The sequence below is a fragment of the Cetorhinus maximus genome, chromosome 7 (genome assembly GCF_964194155.1).
Source record: "Cetorhinus maximus chromosome 7, sCetMax3.hap1.1, whole genome shotgun sequence".
Classification (NCBI taxonomy): domain Eukaryota; kingdom Metazoa; phylum Chordata; class Chondrichthyes; order Lamniformes; family Cetorhinidae; genus Cetorhinus; species Cetorhinus maximus.
This window is the reverse complement of record NC_135885.1, coordinates 20,545,461-20,567,283: the sequence shown is the minus strand read 5'-3', so window position 1 is coordinate 20,567,283 and position 21,823 is coordinate 20,545,461. Positions and strand designations below refer to the sequence as shown.

Sequence of the window (21,823 nt, the reverse complement as noted above, 5' to 3'; positions counted from 1 at the left end):
TCAGCTGAGCTGCCCGTCCAACCTTAAGGTTGGCGGGGCAGGTGAAGAGCCCAGGCGGCCTTCACATTTTTCATGGAACCTCATCCACGGGTGAGATGAGGTTTCATGAATGATTTAAAATTTTCAGAAAATTTTTTATTAAAATTAATGCACATGTCCCAGCTCATGTGACAGTTTCACATGAAGGGACAAGTCATTAAAATTTTCTCGCCACTTTATTACACTTTTTAGACTTAAAACTAATCTCCCTGAGGCACCTCTGTGCATCAGAGAGATTTCTGCGTTCTTTCGAGCTTGTGCTCAAAAGATCGCACTCCCGACTCAGGCAACCCCCCACCCCGCCCGCACAGGGAGCGCTCAGCGCTTCCGGGTGCACATCACGCTAAGTGGGCCCAATTGGCCCGCCCACGCCCGCCCGACGGGGAGAAGATTCCCCCCGTAGAATCATTGAATCGGTACAACACAGATAAAGGCCATTTGGCCCAACATGTCCATGCTGGCCCTCCTAAGGGGCAATTCACGTACTGCTGCTCCCTGCCCTCTCCCACATTCCTGCACATTTCTCCCTTTCAAATATTTAGAAAATTCAGAAAATGTAGAAAAATTTATGGCATAGAAGGCGGCCACTCTGCCCATCGTGTCTGCGCCAGCTGAAAAATAAGCCACTCAGCCCAATCCCATTTTCCAGTCCGGCGCTCTGGAGGTTACAGGACTTTAGGTGCATATCCATATACCTTTTAAATGAGTTGAGGGTTTCTGCATCCATTCCCCTTTCAACCAGTGAGTTCCAGCCTCCTATCATCCTCTGGGTGAAAAAGATTTTCCTCATCTCCTCTCTAATCTTTCTACCAATCACTTTAAATCTATGTCCCCTAGTCACTGACCTCTCTGCTAAAGGAAATAGGGCCTTCCCACCCACTCTATCCAGGCCCCTCACAACCTTGTACACCTCAATCAAATCTCCCCTCAGCCTCCTCTGTTCCAAGGTAAACAACTCCAGCCGAACGAACCTTTCCTCATAGCTGCAGTTTTTAAGTTCTGGCAACATCTTCGTAAATCTCTTCTGTACCCTCTCTCGTGCAGTGACATCCTTTCTTTAATGAGGTAACCAGAACTGCGGACAGTACTCAAGTTGTGGCCTAACTAGTGTTTTATATAGCTGCAGCATAACCTCCTTGCTGTTATATTCTATGCCATGGCTAATAAAGGAAAGTATTCCATATGCCTTCTTATAACCACCTTATCAACCTGCCCTTCTACCAAGCAGAACTGGAAGTTTTCACACCATCCAGACTTGGGAACTCGCCTTTCCTCCTGTGAAGCTGGGTCAAACTTCTGGTACTGCCTCCCTAACAGCACTGTGGGTGTATCTACGCAACACAGACTGCAGCAGTTCAAGAGGGTAGCTCAGTACCACCTTCTCAAAGACAATTATAGAGACGGCTATTAAATGCTAGCCTGGCCAGAGATGCCCACATTCCAAAAACAAATTTGAAATGTGGTAGTGGTAGTAAAGTGGTCATTTGACATAAACTAAAGGATTTGTTGCTTCACTTTGGAGCCAAAAATAAAGAAGAGAAGAACTTGCCATGAATTACATGGACAGCAGCCAATCAGAAGAATCTGACTCATTTACAGCAAAAATGAACAATAAAATCCAACCCAATGATTCAAGCTGTATGTCATGCTTTTGAAGGTACAGTCTGAAACAAGCCTTGCCACAATGATCAATACCCTGATTGGCTGCACTGCCAGCATCCCTTCAACCATATCTGCAGGCCCAGGGATGCCCAGTTGGCACTCACGAGAAATTGCCTTTACGCAGTACAACATCATCAGAGAGCCTCATGCAGAGCTGCACCACCTGCTACAAAGATACTTGTAGCTGCCATGCAGCATAAAGCTGGCAAATCCAGCTAAAATATGGCCTGAAATTTGACTCATTCTGCAATACTAAGCTGCAATACTGATGGTGCAGTGAGGTGACACTGTGAGTGACCCTTCCTGCAACCACTTTATGCAGCACCACCTCCAGAATTTCAATGGACTCCAGGCCAGCCACCCAACGAGCATCCTCCATCTACTTGAGCTCATCCAAAACTCTGCTGTCCATATCCTAACTTGCACTAAGTCATCACCCCTCTTCTTTTTTTCAATCTTTCACAGGATGTGGGCATTGCTGGCCAAGCCAGCATTTGTTGCTCATCTTGAAATGCCCTTGAGAAGGTGATGGTGAGCCGCTTTCTTGAGCCACTGCAGTCCTTGTGGACCTAAATTGGTTTTCATAAGACCATAAGACATAGGAGCAGAAATTAGGCCATTCGGCCCATCGAGTCTGCTCCGCCATTCAATCATGGCTGATAAGTTTCTCAACCCCATTCTCCTGCCTTCTCCCCATAACCTTTGATCCCCTTACCAATCAAGAACCTATCTACCTCGGTCTTAAATACACCGGTCTGGCAATGCCTCAATTTTGAAATTCCCATTCTTGTTTTCAAATCGCACCTTGGCCATGACCCTCTCTATCATTATAACCTCTTGTATCCCTACAAGATCTCTGCATTCCTCCAATTCTGACCTCTTGAAAGTCCTCAATTTTCTTTGCTCCAACATTGGTGGCCGTGCCTTCAGCTGCCGAGGCCCTAAGCTCTGGAATTCCTTCTCAAAACCCCTATGTCTCCCTACCTCACTCTCTCTTCTTTTAAAACCCTCCTTAAGAACAGAAGAAATAAGGTCAGGAGAAGACCATACGGTCTGTAGAGCCTGCTCCACCATTTTATATGATCACGGCTGATCTTGGACTTCGATTCCACTTTCCTGTGTGCTCCCTGTATCCCTTGATTCCCCAAGAGACCAAAAGCCTATTTCAGCCTTAAGTATATTTAATGACGGTGCATCCACAATCATCTGGTGGAAAATTCCAAAGATTTACAACCCTTTGGGTGAAGAAGTTTCTCCTCATCTAAGTCCTAAACGATTGGCCCCTTATCTTGAGACTGTGCCCCTTGTTTTAGATTCCCCAACCAAGAGAAACAACGTCCCAGTATCTACCCCGTCAAATCTCTTCATAATCTTGAATGTTTCAGCGAGATCACTTCTCATTCTCCTGTGCCCCAGAGAACATAGACCAGTTTACTCAGCGTCTCTTCATAGGACAATCCTCTCAGCCCAGGGACCAATCTAGTCAACCTTTACTGTACTGCCTCCAAGGCAAGTAAAACCTACCTCTTATCCAAGCTTTTGGTCACCTGTCCTAATATCTGCTTATGTGGTTAGGTATCAAAGCTTATTTAAAATGCTCCAATGAAATGCCTTGGGATGTTTCACTACACTGAAGACATTACGTAAATGCAAGATGTTGTTTTTGTTGTAGTAACAAAAGAGGGAGTGGCATTAATGCTGCCCCCACCCCCGGCACCCTGGAGGTGAGTTTGGAGGCCAGCTGGGGCATTTGATCAGGTGGGAGGTAGTGAGTGGTTACCCCGCCTCCACCAGATTAAGTCCAGGGCAGGAAGGCTTGTGGATGGTCTTCCCACCTCAATGCTAATTGAGGCCCTTAAGTGGATAATCAATGCCTCATCCTGCCGCCACTGTTAGTCAACCAGTGACGGGTGGGGAACTCCCATGCAGGGGCACCGACAAGCAAACCCTGTCGGGGTTCCTTGCAGCCTCCCTCGGGGGTTCCTTATCGAGAGGCATACAGTGCCTGATTAAAGGACCCAACAACAGGAAAGGTGTACTGCTGAAAGCCAGCAACCCCCCCCCACCCACCCCAACAGCCCTTTCTAACAACACCCCCTCCCCTCCTAGCCGGCAAACTCTCCTCGCAAACCCCACCCAACTCTCCATTCACCTGTGGCTTGGGTGCTGGGGGTGGGTGGGGAGGGAGGGGGTGTTGGGCAGCATTAACGCCACCCCCTCTTTTGTCACCGGTGATCCTAGGCCTCTCCCTGGGTGCTTTACTGGCTGCAGCCACTGCACCTGGTGGCATTGCGGGTAATGGAGAGCTGCCAGCCTCTGATTGGTCAGCAGCTCATGGTCGGCATATTTTACATCCCCTGGGTCCCCAATAAAGGCCCGACAGTGGCCAGTGAGATGCCTGATGGGCACTTAGTTCCACTGGGTCTCCCCCAATGGTGGCAATGCCGGACTCTCGCCAATTCTCCAACCAACAGGTGACGCCCCCATCACCGAGATTAAATTCTGCCCAGGGATTTGATTGGTGGACTGTTGCGTCACTTGCACATTTACAGGTTCCCTCTCCCTTCATTTTTGCCCATCATTTCTTAGTGGCCTCCCCCATCAGACTCAGCAAAGGCTGATGGACAAAGGCAGATGAAGTGGAGTCTCTTTGAGATTTACCTTGCGGCTTTTGGAATTTCTGTCAGCCAATTATTGCACACCCCTTTCGTTTTCCCCACTCCTTAAATTACACAAATACATCCCTAATGTTCATATCCAAATCTGTTCCTGAGGGGTGGACATTTATGATAATAAACTGATGTCAGCAAATTTGGTGCAAGTTGCAGACTTCCATCATTGTGTTTGTTATACTTGTTTCCAAACCTTTGAATGCAAATTGCACCACTATCTCAAATCTAGCTTCATAACTGGCAAATCCTTCCATCCATTAATATCATTGCAACAAAAACATTGGAAGGATTGACAGAAAGGACAGAGGGAAATTAAAGCCACACTAGATTTGATCCTGAACTTTGCTTTAACACATTGAAATTTTCAAGGGGGTTCTGACAATGGGACCACCACTCTTTGCTGTTTATTCAGTCACTAATGATATGTAAGCCTAAACTGAATAAAATAGAAAGAAACTCTGAAGGAGAACCTTTCACTGAACTGCAAAACCAACGGAATCTGATGTGCCCTCTGGCAGGCCCAGAATTTGGAGCCAAGCCAGCTGTAGCTGTGTATTCCTATCCCTTCCCTCTGCCTGACCTCTCTTATCGCTAGCAGCATGTTTTCAGCACTGGGGGAGAGTGGGTATGTAACCGCTGTGTCTGTCCCAGTACCTGACCCTGGATGAGCACACCAGAGCCCAGGAGCAATGGCTATTTAAGAGTGGACTACTAAAACACTGGCGACTTCTTGATGAAATTTCACATCATTCGCTCGCAAGTTTCCAAATCCAGATGCAATACAGGTGGGTCAACTGACTCACACAATGTACATTAGATAAAATTGGCACACTTTTGGTTGAGTGGATACTGGTATGACAAGAACAAAGAAAAGATATAAATTATGCAGAGCAGCCCTTTCATTCACCAGATTCTGGGAGATTTAATTTTGCAGTTTGGTTCACAGCAGATGCCGAATCGTCCAAGATTTGTACCAAGTGCGGTAGTGGGTGGGTAAAAAACGTTTTACCCACCGGCCGCAATGGCAGTTTCTCATGCTGTATTGCCCCAAACCCGTCGCATTAATTATGCATTCCTAGGAAACATACCATTTCCATGGTGGGCGAGCTCTCAATCGCCCGCCATGCAGTCACCTCCCCGCTTCATCATGCTGGGCGCTATATTTAAAGTGCAGCTATGTGCACTGATGTCAGTGCTTCCACTCCACGACTGCTGCACGGAAGACATGGCCCCGAAAGGTTAGAAGAGTGCAGCCCCCAGGTTCAATGATATGTCCCTCAAGCGCCTTTTGGACGTGGTGGAGGCCTGCCGTGATGTCCTCTATCCCTGCTCTGGCTGCAGGATGGGCAGTAACCTCACGAATCTGGCTTGGGAGGCGGTGGCAGCAGTGGTCAGTGCCAATGCCCTGCAAAAGACCACAGCCACCCAGTGCCACAAGAGGATGAAAGATCTCTTCCTCCGTTCTGCCAGGATAAGTCACTCTTCTCATCACTCTGAACTCACACACTCACAAACCCATGACACATCCACAGGGCCCTCACTCACTGCCAGTTCAAGGGATAGCACCATTCGCTCTCTCACACGCACTTTCATTGTCCTCACCCCATCCATGGGACCACTCACCACCCACACATGCTAGGCATACTTATCATCTGGCTTGGCAGGCGTCCTGCTTAAACTCTCTCCACCTTTATTCATGCAGGACAAGTTGGCACAAAAAGAGGGAGAGATCGTAGACCGGTGGAGGAATGTCTGAAATCAAGGTCCTCATGGACTTTGAAAACAGAGCCATCCAGCTGACCGGCAAGGATCTGGACCATTCTGTGCTGACGGTGAGGTTGGCGCTGCTCAACTAAGTGAGGATCCAGCAGTGCAACATCCATCAGACAACCATGCTGTGAGATGTGTCGTGTTTCACAGGCCACTACCATGCACTAATTATCTCTCCTTGCTTTCGCAGGCACATCTGGGAAACAGCCAACGGAGTCCATGTCCCAGGGCCTCCAATCAAGCCCTGAAAAACCCTCTGAAGAGGAATCTGAAGGCACCCTCCTTGAAGACCCGTCACAGTGCTCACCCACACCTTCCACCAGTGCAGAGACACACACCTCGGTGGGACCTAGCTTTACAGTAGCCTCGGGATCACAATCTGGTGACCTCATTGCACTGTCTGATCCACAGCAGGCGGCGACAGGGACTTCTCAGATTCCCCGCACACGGATGACTGCTGGAGGCCAGAAATTTGCTGAGTCCTAGTCAGATGACAAGCCTCTGGACTCATTCATACCTCAGTTGCTGGAGCTGCAAAGGCAAGCTCGGGAACATCAGGACGGGATGTCCGCTCAGGTTGCAAGGCACGGCGGAGGAGTCCATCTTCAGGCTGAGGTGAGAGCTCCGGCATGCCAATTCACCGAGGTCAAGGCTGGTAGGATGGCGGCTGCCATGGAGACCTTGGTCCAGGACTTCAGTCCTGCATTGCTGCGCAGGCTGAACTCCATCGCTAATACCATAGTTGGCCTCCAACAGCGTGCACGCAAGAGGGGTGCCAGGCAGCTTGATCTCCAGCTACCCCTTCTCCTCAAGTAGTCAACCAGGGGCCCTTGGGCACCCATAGGGAGGAGGATCAGCAGGTGCACACCCTGGGGCCATCCACCCAGGTGAGTCCAGGAGTGTCCAACCCAACCGAATCTCCTCTTCCTGTGACCCCAGCAGCTCCAGCTCCACAGCTCGAGGAGGGTGCCACTGCCACACAGCAGGACCCTGAATGCAGGCCGGGGCCCTCCAGATCTCAGCCCTCCAGAGGACATTCGTCAAGGTCATCACAGACAGGGCGTAGCAGTCAGCAGGCTGCCTCCACCTCCACAGTGGATGTTTGGAGAGCACCAAGACGTAGTGGCAGGGTTAAGAAGTTTAAGAAGACGTAGCCACACAGCCTGAGCACGGGTGTTAATCACCTGTACATACAGTTCACTATTGTCAATAAACTCCCAAGAATGTCTCCCTGCCTATTGCTCCTTGCTCTGATGAGCAGTGTTCGTGTCACTCAGATGTGAAACTTTTCTGCACAAGATGAAGGCAGGTGTTTCTGTCCAGGGCCTCTTCTCTGTGCTTTGTGCAGCCTTCATACCTAAGTGATGGTCCGGCCTCAAACTCCCTGGGGACATTACTGAGGCCTGTACCTCGACGGTGCATGTCATTGCTGCCAGAATGTCGTGGGCAGGTGTCACAGAGTTCCCTCATTTTCTCTGTGTGCTCTCAGCACCTTTAAGATGGGGCTGGCCCCCATCTCTTCAGCATCTGCAACATGTGATGCTGTGCTCCTGAAGGGGTCAGGTACTGAAGGCGGACAAAGGGTCAATGCTTTTAAAGTTTCATGGCTGCGTCTCTATGATATAACTCTGATCACAGAGTGCAAGCGAGCTGCCCTCGGCCAGACAGGAGTCAGGCATTCTCAGAGATTATGTGAAGATCTATGGAGTGTCCTCACTGCATGTCGTCATCATCCTCCTGCAATTGAGCAACTATTAGGGCCTCCACTGCATCTCCATGACAGGAGCATTATCGCAGAGGGTATGTGCGCTGCCTTAAGCCAGACTGGAGTTAAACGCTCATAGATGCAATGTGAGGATCTTATGGTGTCTCCTCACTGCACGTCACAGAATCACAGAATCACACAGTGCAGAAGAGGCCCTTCGGCCCATCGAGTCTGCACCGACGTGAGAAACACTTGACCTACCTACCTAATCCCATTTACCAGCACTTGGCCCATAGCCTTGAATGTTATGACGTGCCAAGTGCTCATCCAGGTACTTTTTAAAGGATGTGAGGCAACCCGCCTCCATCACCCTCCCAGGCAGTGCATTCCAGACCGTCACCACCCTCTGGGTAAAAAAGTTTTTCCTCACATCCCCCCTAAACCTCCTGCCCCTCACCTTGAACTTATGTCCCCTCGTGACTGACCCTTCAACTAAGGGGGAACAGCTGCTCACTATCCACCCTGTCCATGCCCCTCATAATCTTGTGCACCTCGATCAGGTCACCCCTCAGTCTTCTCTGCTCCAACGAAAACAACCCAAGTCTATCCAACCTCTCTTCATAGCTTAAATGTTTCACCCCAGACAACATCCTGGTGAATCTCCTATGCACCCCCTCCAGTGCAATCACATCCTTCCTATAATGTGGCGACCAGAACTGCACACAGTACTCCAGCTGTGGCCTCATCAAGGTTCTATACAACTCCAACATGACCTCCCTACTTTTGTAATCTATGCCTCGATTGATAAAGGCAAGTGTCCCATATGCCTTTTTCACCACCCCACTAACATGCCCCTCTGCCTTCAGAGACCTATGGACACACACGCCAAGGTCCATTTGTTCCTCAGAACTTCCTAGTGTCATGCAGTTCATTGAATACTTCCTTGTCAAATTACTCTTTCCAAAGTGTATCACCTCACATCATCCCCCACAAATATAGCATCTATCAGGGCCTCCCAAGCGCCCCTGCCTCACCTGGCCAATCACCGTCATCCTCACCTTCGAGGACCTCCTCACCCTCATCACCATCAACATCCTCCTCATCAGAGGAGACCTCCAGCTCCTGCATCTCTTCCTCAGCCAGCTCCTCTCCCCGTTGAATTGCCAAATTGCAGCAGGAGACGACAATGCATGACACCCTCTGTGCTCTATTTTGCAGGGCTCCACCAGACCAGACCCTCATTTTCAGCATCCCAATGGTTTACTCCACCAAGTTGTGAGTTGCAGCATAAGCCTCATTTTATCTTCGCTCTGCTGCAGTCTGACGTTGCCGCACGGGTGTCATCAGCCACGTCCTCTGCGGGTAGCCCTTGTCCCTGAGGAGCCATCCCTGCAGCCTCTGTGGACCCTGGAAGACGTCAGGGATCTGTGACCAACTGAGAATGTAGGAGTCGTGGACACTCCCTAGAAACTGTGCGCAGACCTGCAGGATGTGTTTGTGGTGGTCGCACACTAGCTACACACTCAGTGAATGGAATCCTTTGCGGTTGACATAGTTGACCACGTGTTGCGATGGAGATCTGCGCGTCACATGAGTGCAGCCGATGGCATCCTGCGCCTTTGGCAAATCCAATCACTCTTGCATCCTAGCTCTCCTGGTCCCGAGTGAAATGCGCAAAGTTGTGTGCCCTCGCGAAGATGGCATCCATGACCTCATGGATGCATTTGTGGGTGAAGGCTTGTGATACCCCACAGAGGTCACCTGCAGAGCCCTGAAAGGAGCCATTGGCATAGAAATTGAGTGCTGCTGTCACTTTCATGGCCACTGGCAATGGATGCCCTCCATGTCCATGTGGCACCAAATCCTGCAGTAGCTGGCAGATGTGACTGACCCCAGTTGCCTAGACATGTGCAGTCTTTGATGACACTGGTTCTCGGTCATCTGCAGGAATAAAAGACAGTGTCTATAGACCATGGGTCTAGCTAGGCACCGACCAGCGATGGCCCGCTGTGGCTCTTCGGCGGTGTGTGTGGGAGCCCCAGCCCCAGACGGTGCTGCCCCTCCCTCTGCACAGCCAGGCGCCTCAGTCACTCTCTACTCCATTGTCTTCGCTCTCTTTATGCCATGTGGCATGCAGTTAGTTCACCAGGCTCCATGATCCTGATGTACTACTTCTGCAGGATGAAAGAGAGAAACGCGTGGGTTAGCATGGGTGTACTAAGAACCTCCCTTGGTTAAGTCTTAATGCAGCCCGGAGAGTGCTGGCCACTACTTGGATGGCCAGAGAAAAATGCGCGTTTCGGCTGCCCGAAACCCCACCTTCCTCCGCTACCTTCAACCGCAGGGCAGCCTTTGCCAACAACACACCTCAACCTTGAAGTCCATCGCTCCCTCGCGAGCGCTCCACTACGTTACTGTGCACCCGCCTCTGAGTTCCCCTCAAAGTGCTGCCCGCCAAGTGCACGTCTTTTATATTCTGTTTTGGAATACGTCGGTGTGCAATCATGCCAATGTGGGTGGATGATCCAGTGGGGTGGGGGGGAATAATTGTGTGCAGATGTACTACAATGAGGTTTCTGATGTCTGATGGTGGGAAACGTGGCCCGCCATCAATGGGCTGAGTGGACGATCGCAAACTGGTTTCAGGTAGTCGTGAAACCGATTTTTGGCCTTCTTGCCATGTTGTCCACTCACGTCACCGAACACGCCTGATGCCAGCAGGCATGGAAAATTCCACCCCAGGTGAACAATTAGTTGTGCACGGAACTGGACAGTCTTATGGATGCAGATTTATCCAATTGTGGCTCTGATTAAGCATCCATAGCATCTGCTCAAACATCTGCATACTGACCCTAACTAATTTACATTGTGTGAGTGAGAATCTATGTATTGGGTCTGGCTTTGGAAGCTTGCCAGAGGATGATCTGGCATTTCATCAAGTGGTGATCGATAAATTTAAAGGGATACGCTGACTTAAAGATAAGTAAGTGTATGCACTTGAGGATAAAAATATTGTCACCATTGCTAATGTACTGTCTGCCTTAGCAAAGGTTGTTTAGGTAGAAAACGTGCCTGGCAAAATCCCATGGCTGGCATGATAAATCCGCAGGCAGGAAACCAAGCTTGTTAGCCTGAGACTCGGAGGTGCAATACTACAGCTATTTGGCGAGCAATGTGGAGATGATGCAGAATGAGGTGAGAACAACAAAGGTGGCTTTGTGTTCTCTAAAAGATAGCAGCACTGGAGAAGGTGCAAAAAAGACACACAATGATAAAACAAGAAATTAGAAGATATATAACTGTCAGGAAAGGCTGAATGGGCTAGGGCTCTTTTCTCTAGAAAAGAGAAGGTGGGGCATGACTTGATAGGGGTTTTTTAAATTATGAAAAGGTTTTGGTAGTGTAGATATAGAGAAGATGTTTCCGCTCGTTAGGAAGACTAAAACTTGGGGCTTAAATATAAGATTATTACTAATAAATCCAATAGGAAACTCGGGAGAAACTGCTTTGTCCAGGGAATGGTGAGAACGCGGAACCTGCTACCTTGTGGAGTAATTGAGACAAATAGAATAGATACATTTAATGGGAAGCTAGATAAACACAAGATGGAGAAAGGAATAGAAGGTTACTCTGATAAGGTTAGAAGAGGGGTGGGAGGAGGTTCCTGCAGAACATAAATGCTAGTATAGACAGATTGGACTGAATGTCCAGATTCTGTGCTGAAAACTCTATGTCATAACAGAGTTCCTCTCCATAGTACAGCGTTGCTCAATGACTGAAAGATGCATGAAGGAAGACTTGAAGACATAGATAACAGTTACTGACACTGACTGTCAACTCAGTGGTACATGTTAGCTCTGGGTGTCCTTGCTGCTAATGATGCCCTTCTGCGATTGGCTGTATTCTAATAAGGAATCTGTGCAACCTGCTCCACAAGGTCATTGTCAGATAATGTGCCACTGTGCCTCTGGTGCAGCTTGACATGCTTTGCACCTCTACTTTTCTCTTCTCTTCCCTCTGTTCCATGAATAAAGGGGGATTGAGAATACCACAGTCCCAATATTGAGAGCTCACCAAAAATTGGCAATGTCAGAACACTTGGCATGAAGCCTCATGATCAGTTTAAGGGTACATGACAAAGAAAGTAAAGATCAAGAAATAAATGTTCAAAAATATCCTGGCAAAGTGCTGCAATTCACACCATAGTAGTCCTTATAAGCACTTATGTAAATGGCATACTCAATAAGCCCTGGATATCCCGAGGCTGAATTTTATGAAAGAACTTTTTTGAGGCTGATGTGGGACAGAACTAGACTTACATCGCCATGCCCCTCGCTCAATCACAAATTTGGAATGTGGGAAAATGGGGCTTGCATTTTGTACAGCTGGATAGATGTGCTCAACTTGGAAGAAATTATATAATGCCACTGGGAGAAAATATTACTTAACCCCAAACAAACAAGCATTTTTTTCCAGCCAGTATGAAACTCATCCAGAAGATTGGATGGGTTGGTAAGTGGGTGAAAATTTGGCAGAATAAATATTCACTCATTTTTCCCAATCAGTTATCCAGTAATTAGGTAGTTCCATTTAGCCAGTTGATTTGCTTGCCAACACCCCTCCTGGATCCTGCTGACTTAAACTTTAACCTGCTTTTCTGGGCAGGCAGGCAATGTACCCACCTGAAGCCGACATATTCTTTCGATATGAAGTTTGGGGTTCTTATGATGTCTTCGGGCCATGGCTGCTGTATTAACTCCCACCTGAGTGGGGAGCCACTGTGGATTTCCCTTCAGGTGAAGTCAAGCTTAAAGATGTGTTTTTTTATTTTTCCTTTGCTGCTCCAGGAGGAACAAGAGTTCTCATTAATTGGCCAATGTCATGGGGACCCGGGATTAAAAACACCCTGATCACACATTGCCACAAGTGAGCAAGAATCAATCTAAAACCTGCTGATAGTGTAAATTACATGTGTAGATCACATGGCTGTTGAATAATTGCAGCCATTTGTTAAGTTTCTGGTCATGAAGTTGGGGGAAATGATATATTGGTCAGAAATATGAAATATGGCAATGGAAGCAATGAGTATTACAAAACCGTCTTTTTTTGGAATTATGAAAGAACATAAGAACTAGGAACAGGAAAAGGCAATTCAGTCCCTCGAGCCTGCCCCGCCATTCAATACGATCATGGCTGAACTGATTTCGGCCTCAACTCCAATTTCCCGCCCTCTCCCCATAACCTTTCAACCCGTTACTAATTGAAAATCTGTCTATCTCCTCCTTAAATTTATTCAGCGTCCCGGTATCCACTGCATTCTGAGGTAGTGAATTCCACAGATTCACGACCCTTTGAGAAAAGTAATTCCTCCTCATCTCTGGTTTAAATCTACCACCCCTTAGCCTAAAACTATGGCCTCTCCTTCTAGAATGCCCTACTAGAAGGGGAAACATCCGCTCCACGTCTACTTTGTCTATCCACTTTAGCATCTTATATACCTCAATTAGATCTCATCTCATCCTTCTAAACTCTAGCGAGTATAGGCCTAAACTACTCAATCTCTCCTCATAAGACAAGCCCCGCATCTCTGGAATCAATCTAGTGAACCTCCTCTGAACTGCCTCCAATGCAACTACATCCTTCCTCAAGTAAGGGGGCCATAACTGAGCAAAGTGCTCCAGGTGCATCATAAGTTAGATGTATATGTCAATTGAAAATAAATATACTGAATGACTGATCCCTAAAGTTACCACTGACTCTTTAGAATGTGCTTCATCACGAGTCTTTTGAAGGCCCTGCACCACCTTCTCAAGGCCAACTCAGGACGGGCAATAAATGCCAACATTGCCAACGAGGCCCACATCCTGAGAAGAAATATTGTTTCGAAATGTGCAGATTAATGAAGAAGAATAAACCAGAAACTGAAACATCTGTGAATTTTGATGAAGTATGTGGCTATATAGGGCATATTTTCCTCTAATATAGCTTAGGTGTCAAGGATCATCCAAATAGAACGGATAGAGGAAAATCAGGCATGGAGCATCCCACAGCGATAATTAAGGCTGCCTGATTTCAACCCATTGTCAAAAACGCGGCAATAAAGACACATAATTGTTACCTTCTTATTCCCCACCTCAATTTTCCAGGAAAAACACAAGAACCCTGAAAATCAGTAGTTATCACTGTAATGAAGCCAGACTTGCCTGTAGCAAACACAACGTTGCGGGACACCAGCCTGTACTCCACAATAGAAAATTGCGGCAATTCAATCTTATGCACTCCAGTCACAGCGTCATCCCCACCTCTCCAGTAGAACTGAATGTCATCCGTTGTGTATCCATCTGGAAGTGAAAGCAAAGCTGGCATTACTCGGATATGTCACACTTTCCATACGTTCCATGCAGATTCATCCTTTAAGTACACCTTGTATTTTTGGGGCTTATCAAGGTGAAAGATGTAAGGTCTGGGGATTGGAGTACTTCCTATGTTTGTACACTCAGTCAAAGTATCAAACATTCTTAGATCAGGTGCAGCACCAGCCATAACACCCTCTACTCTGTTTCACCACTGTTCATTAATCACAACCTCGCAAAGGTGAAACGTTCCAATAACACAACAACTATTTTTAAGGGCTTTCAGAAAAGGATTGGCCATTTAATGCCAATTTGTGCCAATGTTTGTACAGTGAACCTATGGCTAAAAATAACTGGATTCACACCATCCAAAGTGATCATGCATGCCATCCTTAAAACAAAGAGAAAGAACTTTCAGCTCAACTGTGTATAAGGGGTTTAAACGCAGTGCCCATAGGACACTGGCATCTCACATTGCCAGTCTCAGAGGAGACTGATACTTATGTGGCAACGGAACAGAATCTACAATCATTCTATGCCTTTGTAATTTAACTGAAGTCTAAACAACCCTCTAAGAAAAGCATTGAAGAAAGTGCAAAAGTGATCTACAAGGACGGTACTCAAACTGAAAGATGACAGCTGTTGGGAAAGACTAAATTGGTTGTGGCTTTGTTCTTTAGAAAAAGAAAAGATTTAGTAGTGACCTGATAGAGATTTTAAAAATTATGAATGGGTTGGCATGGTAGATAATAATGGGCTGAATTTCAGCTCACTCAAAACCTTGCACTGAGTTAAAATTGGGCCCAACATTTCCACTTGCGGAAGAATCCAAAGGTAGGGGCCATAAGTACAAGGTAGTACCAAATAAATCTTCAGTCCTAGTCTTCAGCACTTACTTCCCCTTCTGTTAGATTCCCTCCTCCCACTCACCAATCTCTGACCCCCATGACTCTCTGCTGTAATGCCCTCTGCAAACTGCTGACATGAGTTCTGTTCAAAGAGTCCAGACTAATTCACTTGTTGATTTTATCTTTATCCCATGAGGATTTAGACAATATGTGCTAATCACATCTTGGGGAAGGAGGAGGCAATACGTATATATGAATTAGGCACAATGCATGGATATTGCAAATTTGACACTGACTTAAACTAACCAGTACTGGCTTCAGTATTTTTTTATAATTCATTCATGGGATACGGGCATCACCGGCCCATCCCTAATTGCACTTTAGAACTGAGTGGGTTGCTAGGCCATATCAGAGGGCAGTTAAGAGTCAGTTGCTGTAGGTTTGGAGTCATATGTAGGCCAGGCCAGGTAAGGATGGCAGATTTCCTTCCCTAAAGGGCAGTAGTGAACCAGATGGGTTTTTATGACAATTGACAATGGTTTAATGGTCATCATTAGACTTTTAATTCCAGGTTTTTTAATGAATTCAAATTTTAGGTATTACTGGAGGTATTACCCTGGGTCTCTGGATTACTAGTCCCGTGACAATACCACTATGCCACTGTTTCCCCCACGCTGTCTCTCTTCTGTGTCTTTATTGGGAATTGAATGAAATTGCTCAGTTTTAAGTTAATTTTCTTCTCCTATTTGTTTCATGCTATTAATAAATATCACAAATAAAGATTTTACTTTTGGGCATTTCCCAATGTATTCAACCCAATAAAACCTCAGCGAAACTCAACCTCCCAGTAATCCCACAGCTATTCTTATCGTTTGTAAACGTTTACAAATAGGATTGGATTTTCTATGTGCTCTTGGATGAATTTATTATTTCAGTTGCTTTTGAGGTATTGACTTGGATACAATTTCCCCATCAAATTTGACCTGTCAATCATCACAATCTAAGCTTTTCATTGGTCCTCAGGCTGGCCACCAATGAAAATGTGCTTTGTCGAAGAAATGCTCCATTGTTAAAATGAGCAGAGGGAGTTAGATGGAAAAAAATGTATTTTATAGTTCAAATAAATTGTATAAAAAGGTTAGAATTTGAAGAGTTAGTAGAAAAGAATCAAACTTAATTGAACATGGACAAAATAGACAGAAAGATAATATGGAAAATATAGTAAGATAGAAGGAACAACACAAGCATAGATAAAGGACCCATTGCACACTGGCTAAGAGGCAAGGGGGCTGGCAATATAGCAGAAGAAGGGATCGTGAGGGTAGCCAACATCTTCCTACTCTGTATGACATATTGCCAATGTTGGGGACTTTAGCAGCACAGCTGTCCACCAGGTGGCCAACTGAGCCACTTGATGGCCCAATTAAGGGCCACCTCCAGCCCCCATGGATATTATGTCCGCGTCAGGGGGCCCTGGAGACATGTGGAGAGATTGCCAGTCAAATCTTGGCGGATTCCCTAAGATTTCCAAGGGGGTTGAGGTGGAGCCCTCTGTAATAGAACATAGAAACATAGAAACTAGGAGCAGGAGTAGGCCATTCAGCCCTTTGAGCCTGCTCCGCCATTCATTATGATCATGGCTGATCATCCAACTCAATAGCCTGCTCCCGCTTTCTCCCCATACCCTTTGATCCCTTTCACCCCAAGAGCTATACCCAACTCCTTCTTGAAAACATACAATGTTTTGGTCTCAATTACTTTCTGTGGTAACGGATTCCACAGGCTCACCACTCTCTGGGTGAAGAAATTTCTCCTCATCTCAGTCCTAAATGGTCTATCCCGTATCCTCAGACTGTGACCCCTGGTTCTGGACTCCCCCACCATCGGGAACATCCTTCCTGCATCTACCCTGTCTAGTCCTGTTACAATTTTATAGGTTTATGTGAGATCCCCCCTCATTCTTCTGAACTCCAGTGAATATAATCCTACTCGACTCAATCTCTCCTCATATGTCAGTCCCGCCATCCCAGGAATCAGTCGGGTAAACCTTCGCTGCACTCCCTTTATAGCAAGTACATCCTTCCTCAGATAGGGAGACCAAACTGCACACAATATTCCAGGTGTGGTCTCACCAAGGCCCTGTACAATTGCAGCAAGACATCCCTGTTCCTGTACTCGAATCCTCTGGCGATGAAGGCCAACATACCATTTGCCTTCTTTACCGCCTGCTGCACCTGGATGCTTACCTTCAGTGACTGGCGTACGAGGACACCCAGATCTTGTTGCACATTCCCCTCTCTCAATTTATAGCCATTCAGATAATAATCTGCCGTCCTGTTTTTGCTACCAAAATGGATAGCCTCACATTTATCCACATTATACTGCATCTGCCATGCATTTGCCCACTCACTCAGCTTGTACAAATCACACTGAAGCATCTCTGCATCCTCCTAACAGCTCACCCTCCCACCCAGCTTTGTGTCATCTGCAAATTTGGAGATATCTAAATCATTAATATATATTGTGAATAACTGGGGTCCCAGCACCGATCCCTGCGGTACCCAACTAGACACTACCTGCCATTCGGAAAAAGACCCATTTATTCCTACTCTTTGTTTCCTGTCTGCCAACCAGTTTTCTATCCACCTCAATACACTACCCCCAATCCCATGTGCTTTAATTTTACACGCCAACCTCTTATGTCGAAAGCCTTCTGAAAGTCCAAATGAACCACATCCACTGGCTCCCCCTCATCAACTCTACTAGTTACATCCTCGAAAAATTTCAGTAGATTTGTCAAGCATGATTTCCTTTTCATAAATCCATGCTGACTCTGATCGATTCTGACACTGTTTTCCAAGTACTCAGCTATTAAATCTTTTATAATGGACTCTAGAATTTTCCCCACTACCGACGTCAGGCTGACTGGTCTATAATTCCCTGTTTTCTCTCTGCCTCCCTTTTTAAATAGTGGGGTTACATTAGCTACCCTCCAATCTGTAGGAACTGTTCCAGAGTCTATAGACTCTTGGAAGATGACCACCAATGCATCCACTATTTCTAGGGTCACTTCCTTAAGTACTCTTGGATGTAGATTATCAGGCCCTGGGGATTTATCGGCCTTCAATCCCATCAATTTCCCCAACACTATTTCCCTACTAATACTGATTTCTTTCAGTTCCTCCCTCTCACTAAACCCTGTGTTCCCCAACATTTCTGGTATGTTATTAGTGTCCTCCTTTGTGAAGACAGAACCAAAGTATGTATTTAGTTGGTCAGCCTTTTCTTTGTTCCCCATTATAAATTCCTCTGTTTCTGACTGTAAGGGACCGACATTTGTCTTCACCAACCTTTTTCTCTTCACATACCTATAGAAACTTTTACAGTCAGTTTTTATGTTCTCCACAAGCTTACTCTCGTACTCTATTTTCCCCATCATCCCTATTTTCTAATGGCCACCCCATGGCCCACAGAAGTGCCTCCCTGGCCACAACCAAGGGTCCGGTGGTGCACCACGACACCCCACGCACATCCCGATCACCGCGGTCTGCCTACCTGGTCCCAGTTTCCTCTCCAGAACCCAGCTGCTCTTCAAGAGTGCCTTGCCACTGAGCCACCCTCATCCTGGTGCTGCAGCCTCAGCACTAGCCACTGTTAGTGGTGGCACTGCTGAGGTTGCTGAGCTGCCAGCCCTCCACTTGGACTGGCAGCTCTAGGATGCAGTCCACCCTCCTCAATTGGGTGGCGGTCCAGCAGTGGCCTGTTAATTGGCCGGCAGCAGAAAAATGCTGCCTCAGGAGTGCCCGCTCTCTGCCAGCGCATTGCAGGCTCCTCCTGGCTACAACACGTAGAAACATAGAAAATAGAAGCAGGAGTAGGTCATTCGGCACTTCGAACCTGCTCCACCATTCAATATGACCATGGCTGATCCTCTATCTCAACACCATACTCCCGCGCTCTCCACATTCCCCTTCATATCTTTAGAGTCCAGAAATCTATCTATTTCCTTCTTAACTATATTCAGTGACTTGTAGTCCACAGCCCTCTGTGGTAGAGAATTCCACAGGTTCACCACTCTCTGAGTGAAGCAGTTTCTCCTCATCTCAGTTCACTTGGCCTACCCCTTATCCTGAGATTGGGACCCCTGGGTCTAGACCCCCCCCCAACCAAAGGAAATATCATCCCTGCATCCAGTGTGTCCAGGCCTGGCAGAATTTTATATGTTTCAATGAGATCCCCTCTCATTCTTCTAACTCCAGTGAATACAGGCCTAGTTGGCCCAATCTCTTCTCATATGACAATCCTACCATCCCAGGAATCAGTCTGGTGAACTTTCGCTGCACTCTCACTATGGCAAGTATATCCTTTCTTAAGTGAGGAGACCAAAACTGCACGCAATACTCCAGGTGTGGTCTCACCAAGGCCTTGTATAGCTGCAGTAAGACATCCTTGCTCCTGTACTCAAGTCCTCTTGCAATGAAGCCCAACATACCATTTACCTTCTTAACTGCTTGCAACACCTGCATGCTTGCTTTCAGTGATTGATGTACAAAGACACCCAGGTCCCTTTGTACATCAACATTTCCCAATCTATAACCATTTAACTAATACTCTGCCATTCTGTTTTTCCTACCAAAGTGGATAACTTCACATTTATCCACATTATACTGCATCTGCCATGTATTTGCCCACTCACTCAACTTGTCTAAATTGCCTTTCTTAACATCCTCCTCACCACTCACATTCCCACCTCGTTTTGTGTCATCAGCCAAAACTTGGAAATATTACACTTCCAGATCCACAGAAAAATTCAGCCCAAAATGTTTGTTTTCTTTTCATATAAAGATCTGTTTTCACTAATTGATTTGGTAAGTTAGGGTTTCTTTCTTTCTGACAATTTTCCTCCCTCCAATTCTCTTTCCTGAAGCTGTTGATTCCTTGCTGGAATCAGTTACTTCCAACTAGGCATTGCTCATTATCAGTGGGTCTTGCAGATGATTCCCTTATGTGTCAATTGATAACGGAGCTTGAACAATGTTAACTGTGGTCCATGCCAGGCAAGGGTCCCACAACCAGTTTTCACCTTCATTATTCAATGATGCTGAGGACTTTACAGCCCAGCAACACCCTGCCTGGTTCTGTACACACTGGAGCATTAAAACCCGTGACTTTACCTGTATTTTCTGTGACCTCGAGGAGTCCATTTTCCATGCGCACCTGGATTGTAGTAGGTTAAACCCGCTATTTAATTTTTTGAAGGAGTTACTGCTTAAGTTTTGTCTGCACTTCAGCCCCACGCTCCTGATATTTGGCCACCCAGTGCGGAGGAGGGTGGGGAAGGGAGGAGGACGTCCTTGTAAGCCTGCTTCTGGGCCTGGCCTTTAACAGGTCCAGGCAGCGGGCGGTTGAGACGGGGGGGTCATCCGGCCCGACTGTCTGCTCCTCTTCCGCGGCTATGTTCGCGGCTTGGTGTCCTTGGAGAGGGAACACGCAGTGTCCTCTGGCACGCTTCAGGCCTTCTGTGAGCAGTCCATCATCAGCTCCCAAAGCAATATTTTGATCTAATTTGGAAGGTTACTTTAGATTTTTCTTTAGTTACAGTGCCCCTTAGGGGCTGTCAATTTGTTTAAATCAGTTATTTTGATTAATTGCTCTTAGTTTATAGAAATTTTTTTTTTAAACTGTGACTTTACTATAGTCTGCATGCTGGATAAACTTGTGAAAAGATTGAGGAAGTTTACGTAAGATTACTATTGTAGTAATGAAGCTACTCCTGGGGCTGGATTTAACAGGGCACTGGAGTCTCTGGCTCTCCAGCCAAGAAGTCGAGGGAAGCCCATTCGTAAGAACGGCTGCCCTGCAACCATTTAATGACTGACTGACTGCTAATAGACCAGAGGCGGATCTTTCTTCCCTCAGGAACGGGATGTCTCACCTGAGAGAGCTGCCGGTGAATCAGAGGCAATCAGCTCTCCAGTATCGGCAGTGCCGCTGGGAGTGGTGGTCACTGCTGGTGCTGCACCCAGGCGCTAAGGAGGCGTGCTGAACTTTCAAGGTGAGTGTTGGGGGCTTTTAGGGGGGCGGGGGGGGCTGGGGTTGAAGGACCAGGGGCAGGAGACCCTGGATGGGGTTACATCTTGCGAAGGGTACTGCAAGAAGCCTGCCATGCTAGGTGGTTGGCGTGGGCCTCTTCTGTTGCTGGTTAAATCCTGGCAGTGGCAAGATGAGGCCCTTAAGTGGAAATTAATTGTCCACTTAAGAGCCTCAGTCAACCCACTGGTGGGTGGGCAGCCAAATGCCCCACTCCCCAATGCTGGTATAACTGCGGTGCGAAGGCGTATGGGTAGGCATCAGGCAGGAGTCCATCCCCCCAACCCCCACCCCTGCCCGTCCACCCTTCAGTTTAAGCTTCCTCTATTGTTTGTGCACACATATGTTACAGCATATGTAACGTCCTGGGCTGAACAGTGGACTAAATGACCCACTATCTCGACAAACTGCTTGTACTGGGCTTAACAGTCCTGATTATGAAGTCGGTCTCTGCACAAGCCCAGGGGGTCCAACAGCATGTGAAGTCATGCGTAATAAAGCACACAGAGAACAAATTGCATCCCAGTGTTTGCTTCATTCAGGCTGAATCTGATTAAAATTTAAGCATTATTCGTCCCATGTTGTAGATAAGCATCAGACTGCTGCCTAATCAAACCGAAATGATGAAGCATTTAATGCTTTCTGACTCCCAGCTGCAATTTTCCCATGTGGAGACACACACGC

General features: G+C 46.9%; 1 protein-coding gene across 2 annotated transcripts in view; it reads right to left on the bottom strand.

Moving 5' to 3' along the window:
- Nucleotides 1–21,823, bottom strand: part of gabrb3 (gamma-aminobutyric acid type A receptor subunit beta3) — a 504,935-nt gene that overhangs the window by 39,694 nt on the left and 443,418 nt on the right. For both annotated transcript variants that reach the window (XM_078545147.1, XM_078545148.1), the window contains one exon: nucleotides 14,052–14,189. In XM_078545147.1, coding sequence (XP_078401273.1) covers nucleotides 14,052–14,189 — 138 coding nt within the window. The remainder of the gene's footprint in view (nucleotides 1–14,051; nucleotides 14,190–21,823) is intronic.